The sequence below is a fragment of the Onychostruthus taczanowskii genome, unplaced genomic scaffold (genome assembly GCF_017590055.1).
Source record: "Onychostruthus taczanowskii isolate IOZ18803 unplaced genomic scaffold, ASM1759005v1 scaffold115, whole genome shotgun sequence".
NCBI lineage: Eukaryota > Metazoa > Chordata > Aves > Passeriformes > Passeridae > Onychostruthus > Onychostruthus taczanowskii.
The window spans coordinates 491,593-515,199 of record NW_024498183.1 but is presented as its reverse complement, the minus strand read 5'-3'; the positions used below and the strand labels follow the sequence as shown (position 1 = coordinate 515,199).

The window sequence follows — 23,607 nt, the reverse complement described above, 5'->3', positions numbered from 1 at the left end:
GCACAAATCTAAATTACTGTATATGGCCACTGAACAGCAGGAATTTCCACTGCACTAGCAGAAAGAATTTACAGGACAGAAGACCAGTAGAGAGTTTCACTTGAGTGCCTGCAGACTGCCTTACCAATTACAGCACTTGTAACTGTAGGAGCCAAGCGAGACATAGCTTCCCTAAAACACAATCAATCTCCTTCAACTTCCCAGCTGTTTAGTTTGACCAGAGATAAACCCCTGTTTTGACAAGAGTAGTGTTTTTTTATGTAAGGCGCACTTCTGAATATCATATTTTCTGAACACCTTGTGCCTGCAGTTCAGTGCGCTGAAGCTAAAAAACCTTCAAGACATAGATCAAAAGGTAGTTGATTTAAGTAAGCGTCTCTGTAATGGAGAGTTTGGTGGTGACATAGGTGTGCATTCACAAATTGTTCCCATTTCCTAGCAGAAGTTTAAGCTCCTCTTATCCCCCTCAATCTCTGACAGGATAACTCTTTAATTCCCTGAAGCATTTCCCACTGAAGCCACAAAATGTGTGCTTTTTACTTCCTTTTTTTAAGATTTTATACACAGAAGAAAAGAACAAGCCTGCATTTTAAGCAAGATTGGTTCACTTATTTGGTTCAAAACATAATCCCACAAACTGTTCTGTCAGTACAAGTGAGGGGGCAAGAACGAGTGGGGGAATAAAGATGATCAAGAATATCTTCAGCATTGCTGCTAAGCATTCTGGCACCCAGCCATTGCTAGAGTCAAAAGACTTTGGCTATTATGCCCTTTTACAAATATTTTTACTTGTAAAAAGGTCAACAAAAGACCTTCAAACCAAAACAGGGAGAAGAGAGTGCACTGGAAGTGTTCACCAGAGAGATGACTTTGCCACCGCAGAGCACCATCCTTTTATCCCTGGCCAAGTGATTCTGGGATCTGCTCTCCACTGCTGTTGTCCCTTTCACATCGTGTACTCAAGAGTGCAGGGGATGTGGAGAATGATGACAGATGAACTATAAACAATGAGCTGCAAACAACAATCCTAACCACAAAATCCTCATTACATTTCTGAGTTCTGCTGTAAAGAAATAGTGAATTTCCTTCAGGAGTGATCAGTTCTTTAACAGCTACTGTACACAAAAATTAAATCAGCAACTTGTGTACAAGACTATTTTTAGCCATTTCCATATTAAGTTTGCTCTATTCCCTAAGTGCAGTTACTTGTTTTACTATAACCTACTCTCAACAGGGGGTGAATAAAGGCATTAGGGAGTAAATAGTGTCTCTGAAGACAGTAAAAAACCTAAGGCAAAAGACATTTTCTTAAAATAACTGCTCCTGATTTTTACATGCCAAAGGGTGCAAAGAAAAGAAAGGACAGCGGTGGAAAACACTGACATAAACAAGGAGTCACTGCAAGTTTGTCATGGTTTGTATAAATGGACCAAAAAACATGGGGGTGACGGGGAGCAGAGAATTTCAAGACCAGCAACTGTTTTTTTCCCGAAGGCTATACAAACTCAAGATAAGGAGGGGGAAAAATTACCTACCAACAACTGCAGTTTGTGACACTTACAAAGCAACCTATTAAAAAGCCACTTTAAGAAAGGAGAGGATGGCATAATTTTTATTATCATAGAGATAAATGTAAATTTTTTAAGTTTAGCTACGCACACATGCACACACAAAAAGCCACAGCAAACTTCCAAGCGCCACTGAAGTGTGTGTCACACCAAGCAGTCTATGTATTTTAGAAACAGCAGCACTGGTCTTGATTTTGATGGGAAAAAAACCCTGACACTCATACCTTACGCAAAGAAACAGAGATGTTCTGAATATTTAAAATGTTCCATCTCCAAAATTCCCTTCAGACTTCTGAGTTGCAATGGGCAATAGTAAAAAAGACAGCTTTAAGCAGCTTTTAAAAATAAAAAAATGTTTCCATGAAATACTCAGGATCTGTCTTCCTTTCACAGATTTCTATTTCTCCATGGAATCAGTCAGGATGAACAAAACCCTTTTTTGTAAATGTAAACATAAGTAAAAATAAATCCATGAGAACTGAATTCTGGGATTTGGAATCTTTCCCCCACCCATGGGAGGGGACATAGGATCCTGATGCAGAGACGTAATGCATACTGATCACAGAGCAGAGCTAAGAGAAAGTAGGGCACATAATAAATGCATCTGAAAGGAGACCTTCATTACTTCAGGAATAATGGTGGTATAGTTGTTCCCTTCTATAGTTGCTCCAGGTGTTCCCTTCCCACATGGAGAGAAACAGGCTGTTTACTAGTAATCCAAGTGTTAGGAGGGAGACTGTGTACACCCTGCCCCTCACCATAAATTCACAACTCACTAAAATAAAACACCTTTTCTGCAGCTGATTTGAGACTATACAGGAAGCAGCTTCTCACGAAAAGCTAAGTTACATCCTTTCCTCCCAACCTCACTCACTGTATGCCATCTCCTCCTACAGACAGACACTGCACACCATTCTCTTAGTTACAAGATAACATTCTGAAACTAAAAACATTTGCTCTGAAGCATAAAACAAAATCAAATTTTGAAACGTGATTATGCACCCTTCTGATGAGGTCTATATTTACCAGCCTATTAACATCCCTTAAATCACTACTGCATAGCTTTAGTGAGTCAAACGCTACATCTAAAAAATTACTGGCTGGTGCACTGGAGCCAGAGCTTAGAAGGCTTTGCCTGCTTTTGCAAGAACAATTTTTATACTTTTTCAGTTTTGCTTAGTAAAAAATATCTCATTTATTCTAACAATAAGAAACTGATTAACATCTGCTGAGGAGCTGAGTAACATCTGCTTCGTTCTTGTGTCTTTGAATAGCAACTGAGAGTATAAAAGAATGAGGAAAAAAAGAGTAAATTAATTTTACTAAAAATCTATCTGAAAATAAGATCCACTTCATTTGCTTTTCAAAAAGAAACATTTCCACAAAATGAACCTTCAGAACAAACACTGCAGTTCATTCACCTTTTTATAATTTAAATTAAGTCATTTTCCACTTCTGTTTTAAATCAATTTTCAACCCAAACAGCTTGCTATAAGTTACAAGTAAAAGTAATGCAATATTTTACCATTTAATTAATTTTTTTAAGATGATAAAAAATGTAATTTTAACGGATCATTACTAAAATATAGTTATTCTATTTACACGTATCACCACATGAACCAAACTTTCTTTAGTAAAGACACAAAATAATTTATTTTATTACCATATTTCTTGCTTGGTAATTTAAATCATTATTTGCAAAGGCAGCTCCAACACTAACCTTTCTTTGCACTAAAGAGAAAAAAGACTTACACTTTTCTCATCAGCTTTAATGAAGCAGAGTCGTTGGAAGTGAAAAGGAGATGGTTTGGGCCTTGACACAGGAACAACAGTTGGTGGGACACAACTCTGAAGTGAATTCAGGAACTGGTATGACCTACAAAGTAATCCTTCCACCTTAATTCTGCCTGTTCCTTGACACCATGTCCTGTACAACCTTCCAGCAGTCCTGGCTGCAATCCGGCTGTAAGCCAGCACTGCTCCACACTGTGCTGTCACACTTCTAAATGTCTAAATAATTTGCCCCAATATCTAACGCAACCTGAAATAATCTGTATCAGGTGCATGCAACAGTAAAAAAGTATCAAGCTAGAAGGCAGGGGGAAGATGATGTACTGCCTGTCTCTGAAAGTTGACTGTCACATCTCAGTGCAGATGAGCATAGTTGATATACAGGCCAAATGTGCTCCACTGCAGCATTCTCATCAAACAGCTTCACACTTACTGCCAAGGTCTGCACCATTTCCCTAACAATGCCCACCTCCCTAAGACACAGGAAGAGAACCAACAAATCATTTGTAAACAAGTTTCTTCTCTTGAGCATTCCTAAGTCATTCTTTGGGCATCTGTTAACTGCCAAACATCAGAAGCAACAACTTGGCGTCCACACCAGAAGGGTGTTTGGTTTGGTGTTTGCTCTTCAGCACACCTTGGATCATAAAAAATAATTCCAAAAATAAAAGTAGACAAAGCCAGCTGTGAACTTACTATTCCAAAAAAAATATCAGTAAGTAAGGCAGGCAGTTCACGAGGCAGGCAGTTTTCCCTGACACAGTGCTGATCTCAGCACCACAGAAGGCAGTATTCATCCCATCAGACTTGAGATCTGGAGTCCAACCCACCAGACTGAGCCTCAGATTCAGGCCCTTTGCAATTCATGGGGAGAGACTGGCTTGCCTTCAGTTCTGCAGGCTACTCAGCAAGTCATGGACAGACCCAGACAGGATGCCTTTTTCTGTTATGGAAAACACTGAGATTTCAGATGTTTCTCCATCCCAAGTCAGAAAAAAATCACACTAACACGAAAAGATGGGAAACCAGCAGTACCTAAACAGCCTAAAGGGTTAGGATGCAGGCTTCAGGCTCCCACTGAGGGCTCTGTCTCCCCTGTCTGCAGCCAGGCTTACCAAGAAACCAGCAGAGCCACTTGCTCACACCAATAAACTCAGAGTTATCCATGCAAGCAGGAGCCTCCACCTCGGTCTCTCGTATCCCATCCAAGTGCCATGATACTGCTTTGCAGCCTGTACAACTGGAGTGCTCAGCTCCAGTCTTTACAGGGCTAAAAATATTCAGAGGCAGAGAGACACAAACTAAATGGGCAATGAGGCTAAACAGAGCCAACTGCATGCACCTTCTTGTGGTGGCAACAGGGGATCAAGAACACACAGGAAAACAGGAGCACCTAACCCCCCTGCCCTAATTCATCCTTGCTCAGCATTCACATGGAATACAGAGTACCTAGGTTCTACTGCTTCGTTTTCCTGCTTCAGAGATGGGACACAAAATAGTATTTCCCGTGTCATCTCTTAAAAGCAAACAGACAAGGGAGAGTGTCTAAGATCTCTCTTCTCTCTCACTTGAAACATCCTCCTAGAGTTTGAAAATCCTTTTCCAATGAACATTTGGTGCGTCACTGCTTGCAAAGTGGGAGTGCTAAGTGGAGAGAAAATGGGAATCTTTTCAGAAAATAAAGTTATCACGAATTGTTTTCAGTCCAGGATGGTCCGTGTACTGCATTACAGGCTAAAAGCATGACACTTGTGTCAAAACAGAAAAGGGTTTATTTTCTGTTCATACAGCAATGAACATAGCAAAGCACTGATGTTTCAGTGATAAGTACCTTTCAATCTGCAGCATCAGGAAATGCCTTGTTAAAATGGCATTATTTATAAGAGCTTCAGAAGCACTGATTTATTTATTTATATTCCCTATTTCTAGCTTACTAGAAACTAGTAACTTCATATTCTCAGTGATTTTCAAATAATAAAATATAGCAAACAAAACATATAGGACATAAAATGCAGTGAAAAAATCCATCAGGCTATGTACAACAATTATGCTGTGCCTTTAGCATTACCTCCAAATGCAGTTCATAGAGCAAATTATGACACTTTAGACATCCAATGTCACACCTGCCCCATGCAGCATTTTAATTAGGACCAAGTGAGTGCTGCCACCCTGCCCAGTACTTCAGGTCACCTCATTGTCCATTCCTCCCACTGCATACAGCAGTGGGTACAGTTATCTCAGCAGGCTCATTTCCAACAGAAGATCCTAACGTATCAAATGAGCTTTCCCACGTGACATCTGCCTTTCCCAGGGAGTATGGTTAGAGAGTCAGCAGCAGAAAGTCAGTGCAAGCTATGCCCCATCCCCTGTACATGACAGAACTTTAATACTGGCAGATGTTGACTCTGATGACTGGCTCATTTGTTGAATTGTTGATTCCATACCACTTACCTAAATCCAAAGATAAGGTTCTTTAAAAACTCATGAAATCTACACAATCTGGATGCTCTAGAATCGTAAAAACATGCCGCAACCAGAAGTTTTCTCCCTAGCAAGCTGTCTAGACAATCCATTATGTCTGAGCAGGCAACACTGAGCAACAGTGCTTCTTTAAGAACACACCATGCTGGCCAGTGCTATAAACTACTTAGGAAACTAAAAAAGCAAGCTATCAATGTATCTGTACTAACAATTAAAAGCCCCTCAGCCTGAAAGTTTATTCTGAAGGCTGTGGGGAATTGAGTCACACTTTAAAAATTTCTTCACTTATATCTTTTGCATTGAACGGCAACTTGGCCATCATCCAGAAAATCAACATTTCTCTTCTCACTTTTTTGCTTACAGAAACTGAAAGAGCTGGCAGGCAGCAAAGCAGGACATCACCATGGAAGCCAGATAACTAATTGTCACCATTTAAACTCACCTCTTGCCTTCTTGCATTAACAATGCTTTAATGTGCTTTCACTGGTGAGGTCTGCCCCCTACAGCTCCTCAGCCCTGCTAACAAAGATGAGGGAGTGAAGCAGTACCCAGGAACAGGAAAGCAGGATTTGCACCTAAATTTTCAAGTGACACAGATAGGATGCATGTGGGGGTGTTGAGGGTGCAGGTCATGTCTTTGCAAGGCTAGTCCATCATATCTGAAAGATCATGGTACTGGGAGAGATTTTCTATTACTGGGGACAGGGGGAAGGAAAGGTAAAAAAAAATCACACCTATCTGCAAGGAGGAGACCAGAGAACTACAGGCCAGTGAGGACAACCTCATCCTTGAAATGGTTATGAAAGAAGTCCTCATGGAAGTCACTCCAAAACACAGGAAGGATAAGAAAGCAACCAGGGCAGCCTGCATGGCTTTACCAAGTGCAAACTGCAATTGACCAACCGGACCTTTGAGACAACAACCTTCCAGTATCTGAAAGGAGCCTACCAGGAACTGTAGAGGGACTCTCCAGCAGCTGCAGCAATAGGACAAGGAGTAATGGGTACAAATTGAAAGAGGGGAAATTTAGGTTAGATATTAGGAAGAAATTTTTTACTGTGAAGGTGGTGAGACACGGAACAGGTTGCCCAAGGCAGACTGTGGATGCCTGGCAAGTGTTCAAGGCTAGGCTGGATAAGGCCTTGAGCAACCTGGTCTAGTGGGACACATCCTGCCCATGGCAGTGGGATTGGGACTAGATGGTCTTTGAGGTCCATTCCAACCCCTTAACATTCTATGAATTCATGGCTTTAAGGGTAAGAGGAAAGCAGTAGGTGTTGTTTACAGTGCCTTTAACAAAGCTGCTGACAGTCTCCTGTAGTATCTTTATTAATGAATTACCAATTGATTAGTGAACAACAAAACGACAGAAAATTGGCTGGATCATCAGGTTCAAAGAATTTCACCTCTAAAAGAAAAAATATACAATTTACAACCAGTTACAAGGCAGCCTGCAGTGATTAATACTAGGGCCAACACTCTTTAATATCTTTCATTAACAACCCAGACGATGGTGAGTTCATGAGTACCAAATTAGGGAGCGTAAGCAATAAACAACTTCATCCTAATGTGAAGCAGAAGGGAAGATGCCAATCTCTTCTTTCTGCTGACCAGTGTCAGGACCTCAGGAAACAGCATGAAATTCTGTCAGGAGAGGTTTAGTTTTGATATTAGGAAAAGGTTCTTTGTGCAAAGGGTGGTTGGGCTCCTCTGAAAAGTGGTCACAGCATCAAGCCTGACAGAGTTCAAGAAGTGTCTCGATAACACCCTCAGGGTCACAGTGTAATTTTTGGGGCTGTCCTCTACAGGGTCACGAGCAGGACTTCAGGGATCTTTGTGGATCCCGTCCAGCCCAGAATATTGTATGATTCTATGAACTGAGTACAGCACTGCTATTCAAAGGGATCTTAGTCTGAGGATATGGGCTGACAGGAATGAAGTTCAGGGTTACTGTGCAGCTGGGAAGGAGTAACATCACAGTACTGGTGCAGAGAGCTGCCTCACTAGAGAACAGCTTCACAGAATAGCAGAGGGTAGCATGGCAGGCAATTTGAGCATGAGTCAAAGTAATTTACCCAGAGTAAAAGCACTCATTCACTTTCCAGGCTGTATAGCTGGGCAAATGTATGGCAAGCAGATGCGTTTATTCCCCTCTACTCAATGCTCACAAGACACATTATCTGGAGTCATGCATTCAGGGCTTCCAAGCAGAAGAAAGATGCTGGCCTACTGGAGTGCACTCTCAGCAATTTCACAGATGACACCAAGTTGGGTGGGAGTGCTGGTGTGCTGAAGGGTAGAAAGGCTCTGAAGAGGGATCTGGACAGGCTGGATCAATAAGGTGAAGTGTACGACAGCCAAAAGGCCAAGTGCCTTCAGTCACAACAACCCCATGCAGAGCTACAGGCTGGCACAGAGTGGCTGGAAAGCTGCCTAGTGGAAAAGGACCTGGGGGTGCCTGCTGGCTGTCAGCTGCTGAACACGAGCCAACATGTGACCAGGTGGCCAAGAAGGCCTATGATCCTGGCCTGCATCAGCAATAGTGTGTCCAGCACAACCAGAGCAGTGCTTGACTCTCTGTAATTGCTACTGCTGAGGCCACATCTCAAGTCCTGTGTCCAGCTCTGGGCCCCTCACTACAAGAAAGATATTGAAGTGCTGGAGTGTGTCCAGAGAAGGGCAATGGAGCTGGGGAAGGTCTGGAACACAAGTCTGATGAGGAGCAGCTGAGGGAGTTGTGAGTGTTTAGCCTGGAGAAAAGGAGGCTCAGGGGAGACCTTCTAACTCTCTACAGCTGTCTAAAAGGAGGCTGTAGCCAGGTGGAAGTCAGTCTCTTTTCCAAAGTAACAAGCAATAGGATGAGCAAAAATGGACTGAGGTTGGATCACAGGAGGTTTGGACTATATATTAGGAAAAAAAAAAACTTTATAGAAAGGATTGTCAATCACCCGAACATGCTGCCCAGGGTAGCAGCACGTGTGAAGGAATTTAAAAGATTAGGTGTGGTCATTACGGACACGGTTTAGTGGTGGGTTTGGCAGCACTGGATTAACAGCTAGACTCAATGATCTTAAGGGTCTTTTCCAACCCAAATAATTTTATGATTCTATAAATGAGCCCAGTGGTGGGTCACCAAGATCATTACAGGGCTCAGGTATATGGTGTACATGAAGAGCCTAACAGGATTCATTCAGCTTTAAGAGAAGGGTTCTTGCTGCCTACAGCTATCTAAGAGGGAAGTGGATCATGGAGGCAGGCTCTTGGAGACACGACAGGTGATAACAAGACACAAGGTACAAGGGAAATGCCAATTAGATAGAAGAAAAACTTTATCATCATGAAGACAGTCAGACACTGGCACAGGTGTCAGAGAGGTTGTGGAATCCCCATCTCTGGAGATACTCACAACTCACCCAGACAATGCCCTGAGCAACCTCATCTAACTGGACCTGCTTCAAGCGGGGAACTGGATCAAATAACTTCAGAAGATCCTTCCAAGCCAAATTTAAGGAATGAAGCTCACCATTCAGATCAAGATGTGACCAAGTTTACAACAGCATGTGACAAGCTCAAGAAGCAGGCAACACCAAAATCTTCTCACCTCTATCAAACCAAAGCAGCAGCTTTGCTGCACACATGCTCCCTAATGTGAAGGGTGAGCAGACAAACCAGCTGTCTGAACATTTAGATGTTTCATTGCTGATATTATTAAAGCACCTAATTATTCTGGGTCCCACCAAGAAGGAAAATATTTTTTCAACATCTTTGTCTATTCACTATTTCCACAGCCCTGGAAGCAAGCTCAGCCTTGTCTCTGAGGTTCCAGTTTAGTGGCTCAGCTGACAAGTTTTGGAAACCCCAGAGCACCCTCATGTGGCTAGATGTTGCTAGAAGCTCTCTTTCCTCCACCTGAATTGTGTAGGGCACAAGCAAAATCCACATTTTATTCACACCACCAACTGGGCATGATTCTTACACCATAAATAATATTTCTGCTGCCACGCAGCTCTTACAACAGACCCTGTTTCAAGTCTCTTCTTCCCACCAGAGCAGAGCTGGATGACAGGCCTGCCAGATGGCTGGTCAGGGGCACCAGCAGCCCGAGCAACACGCACCACAAACACAGTGCTGAACCTTGCTCCTGTGAACCTCTAGGTATTATTGCTCATGCCAGGCTGTAAACTGCATTAAGAAGTTCACAAAACAACAGCCTACCCACATTTTCATGTCAAAGCCATTCAAAAGCAGCAGCAAGGCTGGTGCAAAGAAAGGGTCAAAACACTTCGGCCCAAACATACTGCTCTACCCCCAGATAACATCTTACTGAAATGATCTAACTCACAAGAGATTGTACAAGTCTGTGGTTGACTATCTCCCTACTGTCTGTAAGCTGAAAACTTAAAGGGAGCTAAATAATAATTTCAAAGTGCAGTAGCAGCAAAAATAGAACAATGTCCACCAGGTTCACTGTCCTGGTAACAAGTAAACACAGGTAATGCCTTCTCAACTCCCTGTTTTAGGGATAAAGAATATGTATATTGTTTGATTACCACCAGTGACAGAAGCCAAATTAATTAACACGTTATACAAAACATTACAAAGCTAATACAGTTGACAGACGAAATTACAAATATTTTATTTACAATTCCACAATAGTTTGGATCAGGAAAGCCTTCTGCAGGACATCTGGTCCACTCTGTTCAATGGTAACATGTTACAAATTTAAAAACCGAGGACATTTCACATTACGAAGTGGGACTTTGAACCTTGCTGATTAAAAATGGGTAAATTTTTAAACTGTGAAGAACCAGTTTAACCACAAGTTACTGTATGCACTACAATATAAGCAAAATGTTATTGTCCACATTACACAAGATCAGAATAACCCCTTCAGTGCTTAAAACTTCAGAGGATTCAGTTTAATAACAAAAAGAAGTTGCAAGTGGAAGTTCCAATCTCTCAAGTATTTTGAAAGAGTACTTTTTACAATACAGCTTTCAAAGCACAGGAATGCTACTGCATTTATCGCTAAACGCAAAATACTTCGTACAGTGTATCAGCTCTGCTGGTGTGAAACATGTGGCTAATATGAAACAATCACTAGAAACCATGTCCCACACACAAAATAGGGAGAGGAACATTACTGGCCAGATAAGTTTTCCATTGTCAAAGGTGCCAACTCTGATCTCTGAGTGAAGCCCAAAAGACTAAAATTTTTTTGTAAAGTTGCCAAACAATAAGTCTAGAAACTACAATTTATCAGTGGTTATCAAAAACTACAGACTCCACAACTGTTGGCTTCATTGTCCAGTAAAAATATAACCTGAAATCTAACTCATCCATCCATATTCCATGGTGGGTGTTCATTCCATTCCTCATCCCACAGGTGACCATGACTTCACAGGTGGCAACTATTCTTCCTGCTTAACTGTTGTAATTGATACAAAAGTTAAACTTGGAGAAAAGCAGCTTCCAAACTGAAAGGAGCTTGAAGCTCACTGTTTCTATTTCAGACCTGGACAAGAACTTGCACAGCTGAAAACACTTTTTCCCCAAGTTGTCTCTTAAAGGACATTACCTCTCTGCCTACCAAGTCTAGTTTCATCTTAAGTTAAGGTAAAATATCTAAGTCGCAAAACAAACCCCAAAATCAGTAGGAACCTGTTCAACCATCATTGTACTAACCAAAATTCTGGAAAAAAAGGATTAAGTGTTACCACCTAAATAAGATCTCTCTCCTCTGAGTTATACTACCTACATAAAGAAAACAGCAGGTCAGCAGCCAAAAAAACTGTTTACCTGGCAGACACGTCATTCCATTTTCAGATAACTGGGAGACCCAGTAAGAATCTACTGTGAAGCATATTAAGATAAGACTTCAACTTGAAAATGAGGACCAACATGCTAGCATGAAGTAACAGGTGCTCCACAGCTCTTGTACACTACTAAACAAGAAAGCAGAATTAAGAGAGGAGTCCTTGCCATTTCTTGGTCTCGGAAAAAATGCTGTGGTTTTTTTGGATTTAAACTACATTTCATCACCCCACCTTTCTTCAAGAGGCAACTCAAGCATCTGTGTTTAGGTGACATAAGCCTGTGATAAGAGGCACCCTATCAAACATGCCTGAGATTCCTGCCCTGTTCTGGAGATAATAAAATCACAGTAGAGCCTCCCTGTGCTGGCTCACACATTCATCAAGTGATCACAGAAAGTGTAAGCAGCATGCTCAGGAGGAAGAAGCAGGGATGTCTGAAATTATGGATTTTGTCTCTATCATGTCCCATGATGAATTCCTACTTCCCTAGAAATGTCTGAACATTTGCTGGCCGATGGAAAGTACAGAATTAAATCCCTATTTTGCTTTGCCTGTATTCACAGCTTTTGCTTCACCATTTAAAGTATCTTCACCTCAACCCAGGAATTTTCTCACTTCTAGCTTTCTGACTCTCCCCTCTCACCCACTGCAGGGGAGTGAGAGGGTGGCTCTGCTGGGAAGAGCTGCCTGCCAGGGTGAGCTCACAACATTATTCCCTGCAGCTTAAATACAACTACGGATAAGTCCACAGTTCATTAACAGAAAAATACATCTGAGATCAGCTTAAGACTGAGGAGCTATTGCCTCATACTTTACGTATCAGTCATGGAGGTAATGTCAGTCTCTTCCACTTCTATTGCATCCCATGAAAAGAAATAATCTTAGGTTTTCTAAAGGTGACCACCCTGACTCTCATGCAAAGCCACCCCCTGTCTCTCAGGCCTAAACCTGCTACATGTCATGCATTACAAGAGTGACTTTTCCACCTGGATCCACTGTGATCAGGAATGTGCTTTCACAGCACTCAGGCAGGCAGGAAGCAGATTGGCCTCATGCCTCCACCTCACTGCAGAGGATATGTGTATTTCTGGATGTCCCACCTTAAGGAAACTGCAAACTGCCAGAGGCAGAGATCATAGCTGCTCAGAGGCCTCAAAAATCATTCTCTGGGTTTCTCCCTTCCCAACTGTCCTTTCTGAAAGGAAAAGGTCTCTCTGGAATACAGAATTTAAACTTATCCTTCCCTTTCATACCTTCTGAACAATACCAGATAAGCCTGCAAAAAGGTATGCCCACCTACTGAACCACGTTCAACATTTTCAACAGGACATAAAAGGCCACAGAACTTTATTTGAGGTCCATTAGCCTAAGGGGCTGAAGAAAGATTTACACTGAACGGAACTTCAAAGCCTGAAAGAGAGTACCTACTGGGAAACATAAAACTGGTTCCAGAAAACAGATCCAAACCCATTTTTCTCATGTTTTCTGAAAGAACATTATTTTAGTGTTGAACTTGCAATGGTTCAGGACAAATTCCCTATGAAAATAAAGGAACAACTTTTTAAATTGAACTATTCCCTCTCTGTCTGTAGTTTAACAAAAAAAAAAAAAGTTATTGGTTCAATCTGTTCAGTAGGCCAACAATCTTTTAAAAAAACTCTATAGTGTTCTATTTGGACAGTATTATTCTGAAATGTTTGAATAATAAGTAACTTAGACCTCCAGCACAGACCCATACCTGTAAAGACAAATTATTTTCCAGACTTGTGTTGGTCTCTTTTGCAACATCAACTAAAAAAAAAACAAAATTATGTATTAAAAAAGACACCAATGTTTACCACTTAAGTATGTACTTAAAACAAATTTTGAATTGCCCCCATGTGTTTATAATCTTCATTTCTTACTCTCTCTAGTCTCTTAAAAGGTCTTAAAATTGATACAGAGAAAGACATAGGGAAATAACTGTTCCCATCATACACAGAATTACAACCAAAGTGTTGAGGCAGACATGTGCCATTTTCTAAGGCAGAGTAGACCTGAATTCTTCAACTAGAACTCCACTATTTTTTTAAATCCTTTTTAAATTCCACAAAACTAAACAAAGCAAAACACAAGCAAAGCAAAAAAAATATTCTTTTGGCATCCTGTTTTCTCACGGACATACCATGACAATCCCTTCTCCTGAACATCCTCCCCAAAATACTAACAAAAGCACTCTGAAATTAGTCTACTGAGGATACATATAATCCTGGGGAGGAAGGATCGAAATCCTTCCAAGAGCACTTCCTTGTTCAGTTATGCACAGACAGAGGCAGTGACACCCCAGCAACAACTCTGCTCTCGTTGTTCCAGCTGTACAGGGAATTCAACCACTGGGCAGCACAGTGCAGAAGTCAAGCACTTTCAATGAAACCCAGGTGCTCCCCACAACCAGCAAGGAAAGCTGTGCCTCTGCTGTGTCCCCAGCTCTGCTCAGGGTGTCAGGGCTGGACAGAGAAGCACATTGTGCGTATGACTTAGAGAGCACCCCTGGAAAGACACAGTGCTCACCCGCAAACTGTGCAGGATGCCCTGCTGAGCCCAAAACAGACCTAACACTGAACAGAAGGCAGCAGAGAGCTGATTAAATAGATTAAATAAAGTTTACATCCTTCATGGCACATGTAATGTAATAGTGCTGTTCTAAAATATGTCAACACTGTGGTGGTGCTGTTGGACAACACAAGCCAACTGATGTCCTGAGCTAACTAAAGAGCACGGACAAAAGGAGAGGTGGAAGTGTGAGTTATTCACCAGGCTGTCACCCTGCCAGTGGAAACATGCAGCAGATACCTGCACCTGCTCAATTCACATTACTATTTTCTCCTCATTATCATGCAGCTATAAGTCTGCAAAGTCAACTATACATACATTTCACATTTTCCCCCTCCAAAAAATGTTCAGTAGTTTCAAATCTTTTGCAACAGCTATTCAATGAACCTAAGTTTTTGCTATTCCATTACCACTGGTTCTTATTACTCATGTTTTAAAACTTAATGTGATTTGATTAGGTTTTTTTGAGCTAAAATCAAGGTTCAGGATTTAGTTAATACAGTAAGTGTTGAAACCATCTTCAGATAGAGAAGGATATCCCAGAATTGTCTTTCCAAATGCTTTGCCGTCTACTTAGAAGGAAAAAAAAAAATCCAACAAGTCCCATCCACATTGAGGCTCACCTGCCAAACACTGAAACCACTCTGAACAACTTTAAACAATACAGGCTCTTTGGAGCTATGGTAGTGTTTTGTTACTTCTTTAGTGATTTTGTTACCCCAACAGTCTCCAACACTCACAGGGCTCAAATATATATATGGAATTTGTAATTTACCAAAGCAGATTAATACACTTATTCACATTTGTTCTAAATCATCTCATCATGAAACAAGAAACAAGCAAAAACCCAAATTTCAACTCAACTGCACCTTGCTCAGTCTCAGCAGTTGCCATGCTACCAGGCATTAGGTAGAACTAGATACCTGAATTAGAAAACAAAGGGAATAAAGCATTAATCCTTCAGAACCGGAGCTACTTCTTTTTAATCTTTCCTTCGCCAAGAAAAAAAAGGAAAATCATTTTATTTGTCATTCATAATGTCATTCATAATCATTTAATCTGTATGAAATCAGAAAACCCTTGGGGTCAACCTTACTGTAAATTGTTTAGGTCACTCAATCTGCAGTAACGTTCCCCCACACCTTCAACTCTCTCTCAGTACTGACTGATAGAAAGTCACTTTTCAGAGTCACGTGACAGAGATAAAGGCTTTTTCAGATAACATGTGGAAAAACAGTGGCATTAAGTGGTTTCTTGAACTGACAATAAAACAAACCTAAAAGCAATCGCAGGGAGCTCTTCAGTTCCTATTCAAGGAGAAGCACCAAACAGCCTCTGTATTTATCTAACAAGTTCACCTAAAATTAATCGGTAGTCCACATATTTTCAGTTTAATTGTTCAACAGCTCTATAACTAAATAGTTTTCAGAGATCATCTTCATTTACAGACATAATTTACTACATGACCAGAAAAAGAAAGTAATATAATAATTTCAGAAGCCTAAAAATACACTGAAAAAGTTTTTACACCACTCAACAATTCAAAGGAAATTTAAAAAAAAAAATTCCTTTTCTTGAGCAGAAGTTTTAATTAAAACTCATTAAAGGACATAATGAGAATGCACTAGCACATGAAAGTATGGCAAATATTCCCCTCAGCTAATCTCTAAGTAAGCTTCCCCAGAGCTGTAGCAAAACACAGCACTGCAGGGCACAGCTCAGTTAAGCTCTATGTAAATTGAGTATGACATATGCTGTGACACAGCACTGTGCACCCCACTCTTTATCCCACCAGCACATACTTTTGTGTGCACATTATACACACACAGCTCAAAATATTTCTAATTTCTTTATAGCAGTGAGAATTGTCATATTTCAAACTTGCCCACCCAGTCTTTAAACTTCAGAGCAGTAGTGTAAGGCTGTCTTGTTCCTTAGCTATAATTCAATTCACCCCATTTTGCTAAGCAACTCCAAAACAAACCCCAAGTAATACCTACTAACCAAATGTTTCAGACTTAGACCAGCTGGATTAAGATGTGTGGTGCTTTATTCTACATCTTTTTAAGCCTATCAAACTACCAACAAATTATTTTTAACCAAAAAGACAAGGAAAAAAATTGATTTAAATAAGTAAAAGGTCGCATTAAGTTACTTATTTCTGTTTAATTTTAACCACTTGGAGCTGACAACTGTTTATAGCTCTGAGACTGTAAATAAAGCATTGATGGAAACTAGTAAAAGACAACAGGAATACAGGCAAAAGGAAGAAAGAACTGCTTAAACATTACATTCCAATGGCTAGTGTTGCAAGCCAGTGAGAATGACCACACAAACTAAAGACAAACAGAAAGAAAATAGTTTGATACCAAATCCAGAAAAAATAATGCTTTGAAAATACAAAAGGAAAAGGTGCTTTGCAAAAATACTGTATCAGACAAAAAAACTGATAAATTTCCCAAAGCATGGATTTTACCCCTAAATCTGAAAGGGGAGATCCAGAAGAGGAAACATTAAAAGAGAATTTTATTTAAACTAAACAGGGATGGCCTTAGGGCTTCAAGAAAGCACTCAGGTTAATATCACTCTTGGGCAGTTTCTTAGAGCTAGCTGCAGCTTGATTAACTGTGTGTTGAGAAATACAGAGACTCTCCTTTACCTCAGTAATGTTCCTCTGTGCCCTGGATATTGCCAGTTGAGTTGATCCCTCTCTAACTCAAGAACTGCAACAGAACAAAGCTGGTACCAGTGGAAGATTCTGAATCAGTTCAGTTAAAACCAGTCTGAAAGTTCACTTTGGGGAACTTCTCTGTCAGCGTAACTTCTTTGATGCAATACCCCAACAAGTTTAAAACAAAACTACAATTACTTGACTGAAACTGTCATTCCAAACTATTAAGAGTGGAAAAAGTACTGCAAGGCTGGTTTGCACCCAATACTTCTCGTTCCTTAGGTAAATTAAACAACATAGATTCCAACTCTGAAACTAAAGATCGGAAGCCCTCACCTTGGGCATTACTAATTCCCAAATAGCAAATTTCAGGCTGCTCTATAATGAAAAAGAGGGGAATATTCACAAGGATGCAGGCACTTTGCTGAATATCAAAGTGAAATATCTGCTGAAAGATACTGCCGTATATTTCAGTTTCCTCCAGCATTAGAGCTAAAAAAAGGCCAACTGAGTCTGAAGAGGTGGATCTCTGCTTTATTTGTCCAGCTTGTGGAAGGAGTAAGGAAGACACGCAATGTGGTCAATTCAACTGCCTTCAAAGAATTGACTTCTGAAATAGAGCCGAAAGCATCTTTTCCTCTTTTCCATGAAAGTTAAAAGTGGACAGGTGAAAAATAAAAATTTAAAAAAAAATAAAAACAAAAAACAACCAGACACCAGGTTTTAGTATGTCAAGAAAATGTAATGCAAACATTCTCTATAGAAATGATCATGCAATCATTTCCAAAAATGATCACAAAAAGTAGCAAATCATGAAATATGTGGTTAAGGGGAAAACTTCAGGCAGAATGGGTTTGTACAGTACATACCCAGATAGGATCTCTTGGGTGGTGCTTTGATTTCTTCATCCTTACTATCTGCAGCTACATAAAAAAGAGTTGAAGGAAAAAAAAAAAAAAAAAGAAAGGAAAGACAAACAGACTTTTATGATTAAATGCAACAGTGGTTATTTGAGTTACAGTTTAGTCAGTTAGTACATTTTATTCATTAAAAAATAATAGCCAGACCAAAACATGCCAGAAATTTTAGTCCCTATGCTTTCTATAAGGCTCCCAACCCACAATGTTAAGACAAGACTGAGCAGTAGGAAGTCCCAGAACACTCTCAGTGCACAACCCAACAGCAGCGTACCTATGAGGGAAAAATAAAGGCTTAAAAAACAATGAAACAGGCAGCTTGATTCTTACTTTAGACTACATAAATTCTAAGTTTTCATGATCAGAGAAAGCAACCTGTTACCTCAGCAACACTGGGTGTGTGGATATGCATGTATTAACAGCTGTGACAGTAGTTGCCTTGCCTCTGGTGGAAAATGCTATTCAAAATACTGTCGCAAAGCCCAACAACAAGGAGAGAACAGACCTCATCTGCAACCATGCTGCATGCTACACTTTTTTCACTCTAACCTTCCTCTGCCAGTTGAAAACCATATATTACACAAGAGAGTTTTCCAGTGCCAAAACCAAAGCTCTTCAAAGAATCAGAGTGCTATAATAAGACACAAGTTATAAAAGAGATTAAGTCAACCAGCAAAACTGGATGAATGACAAGAGGAAATAATCTTAATGTAAAAACACAGGAGCCCATGTTCTACTTGTGGAGCTTGGACTGCACAAGTACAGAGGGACGCCCAAGACTCTCCTTTCAACAAATATTGTCCACTGTATAGTTCAGTATAGTTCATACATTCAAGGGGGTCAAAATCTGCCACAATGTCTTGGGCATTACTAGAATCTTTGTTGGAGAGAGGTGGGAGACTGATCTGGGGAGAGTGTCTGTCTCTCCAAGAATATGAAGAAACTGCCCCGGCCCACCAACATTCCCAAAAGTAACTAGAGCTTTTCAGCTGTCTGTACCTGTGACAATCTTGCTTCAGCCACCTCTTGGTTCTTGAATAAAGACATAGCACATCCACATTATGTATTTCAATACTCAGCTCTTTAGCATGGTAGCACCATCATGCCCCAAAATATTACAATACTTTGAACAAAAACAACAACAACAAAATTAACAAGAAGTCTGGCCCTTTCTGTACTGAGCCAACAATTCAGCGTACATATGGCTGCACAGATACAACTTTAAAACTTGGGAACAAATATGGAAAGGTACTGTTACCCCAACAATGGTACCAGAAAAGCTGCATTAGAGCACTTAAGATGCAGTGAGGTTAAATACAAGATAAAAGATAAGAAGGTATTGTTCATGCCTGCTAATTTCACCTGAAGAGCTCATGTAGTTTTCAAAGCATTCTTATGCAGGGGAGAGAACTGTCCTATCACTGGAGGTTTTAAAATCGAATTGGGATATTTGTTAGTTTTGTATTTTGCCTGATTTGGGTGCTGGCTTTCCCCAGCCTGAATTGTTAAAAACAGGCTACACAGTCCAAGTTTAAAAAAAAAAAGTAATAGAACAGTTGGATATATGAACAGCATTTGCTGTGTTCTCAATTGGTATATACTGAAGGATAAAACAAAAAACAAAAAATCAGAGAAGACAGTAACAGCACAAGATGGGCTGCATCACTTTCAACTTAATTTCATTTTGCAATACTAAAAGGGAGCAGAGGAAAATCCCATAATTGAGAAGTAACTGTGAGAAGGGGAAAAAAATTAAGAAAACCTCACATAATCTTTTTACGTTCTCTATGTATATTGTCTAAAAAAAAAAAAAAAAAAAAATCAAACATTACTAGAAAAATCTAGGGAGACTGCATTTCTCATGCTATGATAGTTACCCTACAAATCAAAGTACAAGCAAATTGACTGAATGGCTATTGACATTTTGGGTATTTTAAGCCAGTAACACCACAAAACACGATAAAGAATACAGAACAAGCTTGTCAGGATTTGAAGAGATTGCTTTTTAATGCTTCAAGATAGGAAGCAGATTCTTTCTGAACTAGTTATTACTTAAGGGACCTAATTTGTGAGAAAAATAAAAACAAAAGGAAAAAAGGCAATTCCCACATAACTGGAAACATACTGGTAAACATATACTTATGCCACTTGGAAGAAATACCACATTTTACAATAATATAAGAAAACAGCAAACTCCCTTCCACTAAAATATTCTACCCTTTCTAAATATTTTGGATTATTTTGCTGAAACATTCAAAGGGAGGATAAAAAAGAAAAATGTTTACAATGAAGACCAGCCACGTGAGAAATAACAATTTTATTATCATACAGAAATGCTATACCTTCCCTCAGGATTCTGCAAGGTTAACCAAAAACAGTGACTTCAAACCTAGCTGTTCGCTGCCCCAGTAAGCTATATGGAAAGAAAGTAAGTACACAGACTTATCAGCTTGCCTAGATCACCATAAAACTTTAGAGATAAGATTAGGTATATGATTAGAAACACCGTTCTCACTCCTACTTGTATTGTGCTTGAAACCTATCATTATGTCCAGCTTGAAAAGAGCTTTGTATGCATCTGAGTGTTTATTCTGAGCCACCATACAGTTGTCCTTACCAAAAATCAATCCCATTTAAGAAAAATATTCCAACTATTCTCAGTGTTTGTGAGAGGACGCAAGCCTTTCTATGAAAACAAATAATTAAGGACCACAAGTAGGTAAAAATCCATCTCTCTAGCAAATTCCGTATGACAAAATGAGTTTTAGGAAAAAGGTTTATATAATAAAATGCAACCTTAAAGAATTTCTACCATCTGTCAAGAGAAGGACTCATTACTCCTTAGGAGACTGTATGTCTTTCAGGGAGAGTTGCTTAAAGAGCACTATATATTAAGCTGAAGAGCCTCCCTTTGCTGTCCAAAGGTTACTGAAGGAGCCTGCAAGTGTGTGTGTGTAAATGTGCACAAGAACAATTTCCCCTCAGAACGGGCAAACAGAGAAACCTCTCTGTCACTCCACAAAATGCTAGCACAAACAGCAGAGGAGGAAGAAACCAGACGTGCCCCTCCCAAATGCTTCCTGGATTTTACCTGCTGCTAAATCTGGCTGAAAGCAGTTTTTAAGTCGTTCATCCTGCCTGTGAACATAGCAGCTTGTGTTTGGAAGCTGGATTGCAGCTCCTCTTCCACATAAATTCACTTACCTGCATAGTTTCTCACTACACTCCACAATGAGCAGGAATGGAAGTAGCTTCCTTAGCTATTAGATAAATTACCCTACTGCACAGCCAGGAGCTGCTGCCTTCTAATGATGGCTGTGGATATCTGGAATTGGATCAGACCCTCAATTACTAGGGAGTGTGGAAGAGAACAGATGGAGAGAATAAATTATACATCCTTAATGGCAAAACAACTGACAGAAAGCTGACAGTGTTAATTCTGTTCTTGTTGGTAAAAAGCTGTTACATAAAATGTTGTAAGTCAAAGTCAACACAGAGAAACAAAAAACAAAAATCTACCCATTTCATATTTCTTATCTGCAGGAAAAAATGTAAGGACTTTGCACAAAGACTGAACATTTTGTTAAACAGAGAATAATAGTCTGGCCCAACTGAAATTACCAAAATCAATCAAAATAAAAAATATGAGAAAATTCCCATAAATCCCAACTAATCTCACACTAAAGCCAAAGGCAATGGTACACAAATAAAAAAAAGACATAGTTTTGAAACCATGGTAAGAAACACCTGGTTCCTCAATGGTCAGTAACCCAAGTAAATAGAAAATTATTATCTACAAAAGCAAATGTTTGCAATTACAACATTTAGATAATAGCATAAGATCATAACTAACTTGGTAAAAAATACAGCTGAAGAAAACAACTTCTTACTCCAGCCAAGATCTTTTAAAAAATTCAGACTAGCACAATAACATAAGAACCAGCTCTATATTCAGAACATGGTGTGAAATACTAGGGACAAGTCCAATTTCTACACTGAACTAAGACCTGTCTGAAATAAAATTTCAGCTGTACATTTTTATCTGGAAAATAAGCAGTTTCAAAAAAAAGTTCAGAAAGTGCTACAGTGGGGAGACTGGACTGCAACACAGAACTTTTGTACTGAAAGTAGAGCACACCTTATTTTCAGAGATATTTATCCTAAAAAAGCCAATTCCCATCACTGACCTGCAAAAGAGCGGCGTTTCACGTTCAGCTCATTGGACACACGAATCTCAGTGCACAGTTTCAGCATCAGTAACATTGTAATGATCATGATAATGCTCTGCCACAAAAGAGGGGATTCAAAACGCCTTCCAAACCTAAAAAAGGAAAGAAAGTATGTAAAACATCTAAGCACCTGCAAAAAGAAATGCTAACAGTAACAGGTATGGACAGCTTAGGAAGTCAGAGTCACCAGACAGATCTAGTTGCCCATACTGGATCTCAGAGCAGAAGTATCTGAGAACCTTATTGCAAGATCTCAGTGGACTGATCCTAGAGATGCTGAAGAGAGAAGCTTAAGTTTTTGCTTCAAAAGCCAGCAGCAAACCTATTGTTTTGAAAGGAGAATCACATTCATTAAGCAGTAAGTCAGTACAGAGACCAGAGAGTTATGCCACATTAACACCAGTTATGTGTGCTCTCCACACACACACTCCAAAGATTTCACATGGACTTCTGTGCAAAATTCTCCTTTCTCAATTTTCCATTTTTAAGTTAAGTCATAAAAACAACAGCACTTGCCCTCCAAAGAAATAAATACCCACAGCCCTGTCTAGGAACACACCAACTATTTAGTAAAATTTTGCCTTATTTGGACCAAGATTGGGGGAAGTAAGGAAGTACAGATGAGGTGTCATGGGAGCTTCCGTGCACTTCCTTCACAGGATAGAGAGGGTGAACTTGGATTGTAGCCAGCTGAAGATCTTACTCTTAAGTGATTGCACAAGCTTCTGCTACAGGAAAAGGAGAACCCTTCAGTGGAGATCAGTACATCAGTACTCTTCCATCAGTACTCTTTCATCACTTGATGAAAGTGCACACATAAGTGCATGAGGGGTTACGGGCCGAAGCATACTCCATTTACAACAGGAAGGTGACACACACATCACAGTGAGCTGCTTCTCTGTGCTCAATTCTGCCAGGTTCTATGCCTTGAAGACAGAGATGCTGAGGACGTGATTTGGTCAGAACATATTGTTGTGTTCCCCAGCTCCCTCACCTGCACCATGAGGCACACAGGCTTCCTAAATTTCCTAACAACACAATTACTAAGGTCAATCTTCGACCCCATCATGCTGAGTCCCAAGCCTCACAGGCATGGCAATTATTTCCCTCTTCTTGACAGTTCCTGTTTTACAGCACCCTGGCAAAATGTAATTTGTTATGCTTGGGCTACTTTTACAGCCGAGCTCCATGCTAGTAAAAACCAACTAGGTTCACCACCATGTTGTCTCACAATACTGTGTTTCCACTGCAGCCATTTCACCAGAGAGAGATTTTTTGTTGTGAGTCAACTAACAAGGAACAGGACAGAGACTGGAAAGTCCTTGGAAATTGTGTGCAGAAAAGCCAAGCAGCCCACATCAGTGAAAACAGCCAAGGATTTCCTGCCTAATGGCATACAGCTGAGGAAAAGTACAACTCCTTGAGGCTCCACACTACTGCCAGAGAGCTCACCAGTTACTCCTGCAGGAATAGCAGTTCTGTGACCTTTAGTCCCCCACTTCTACCCTCAACGGAGCCTTTCCTGTAACAAATTTGGAGGAC

The 23,607-nt window shown here is 40.1% G+C and overlaps 1 protein-coding gene across 3 annotated transcripts in view; it reads right to left on the bottom strand.

The window, feature by feature from the left end:
- Window positions 1-23,607, bottom strand: part of SLC66A2 (solute carrier family 66 member 2) — a 66,019-nt gene that overhangs the window by 34,121 nt on the left and 8,291 nt on the right. Inside the window, exons 3-4 of one of the 3 annotated variants that reach the window (XM_041427500.1) lie at window positions 22,024-22,157; window positions 17,789-17,842 (exon numbers count right to left, since the gene is read on the bottom strand). In XM_041427500.1, coding sequence (XP_041283434.1) covers window positions 17,789-17,842; window positions 22,024-22,157 — 188 coding nt within the window. The remainder of the gene's footprint in view (window positions 1-17,788; window positions 17,843-22,023; window positions 22,158-23,607) is intronic. The other 2 variants (XM_041427501.1, XM_041427502.1) reach the window with 2 other exon arrangements.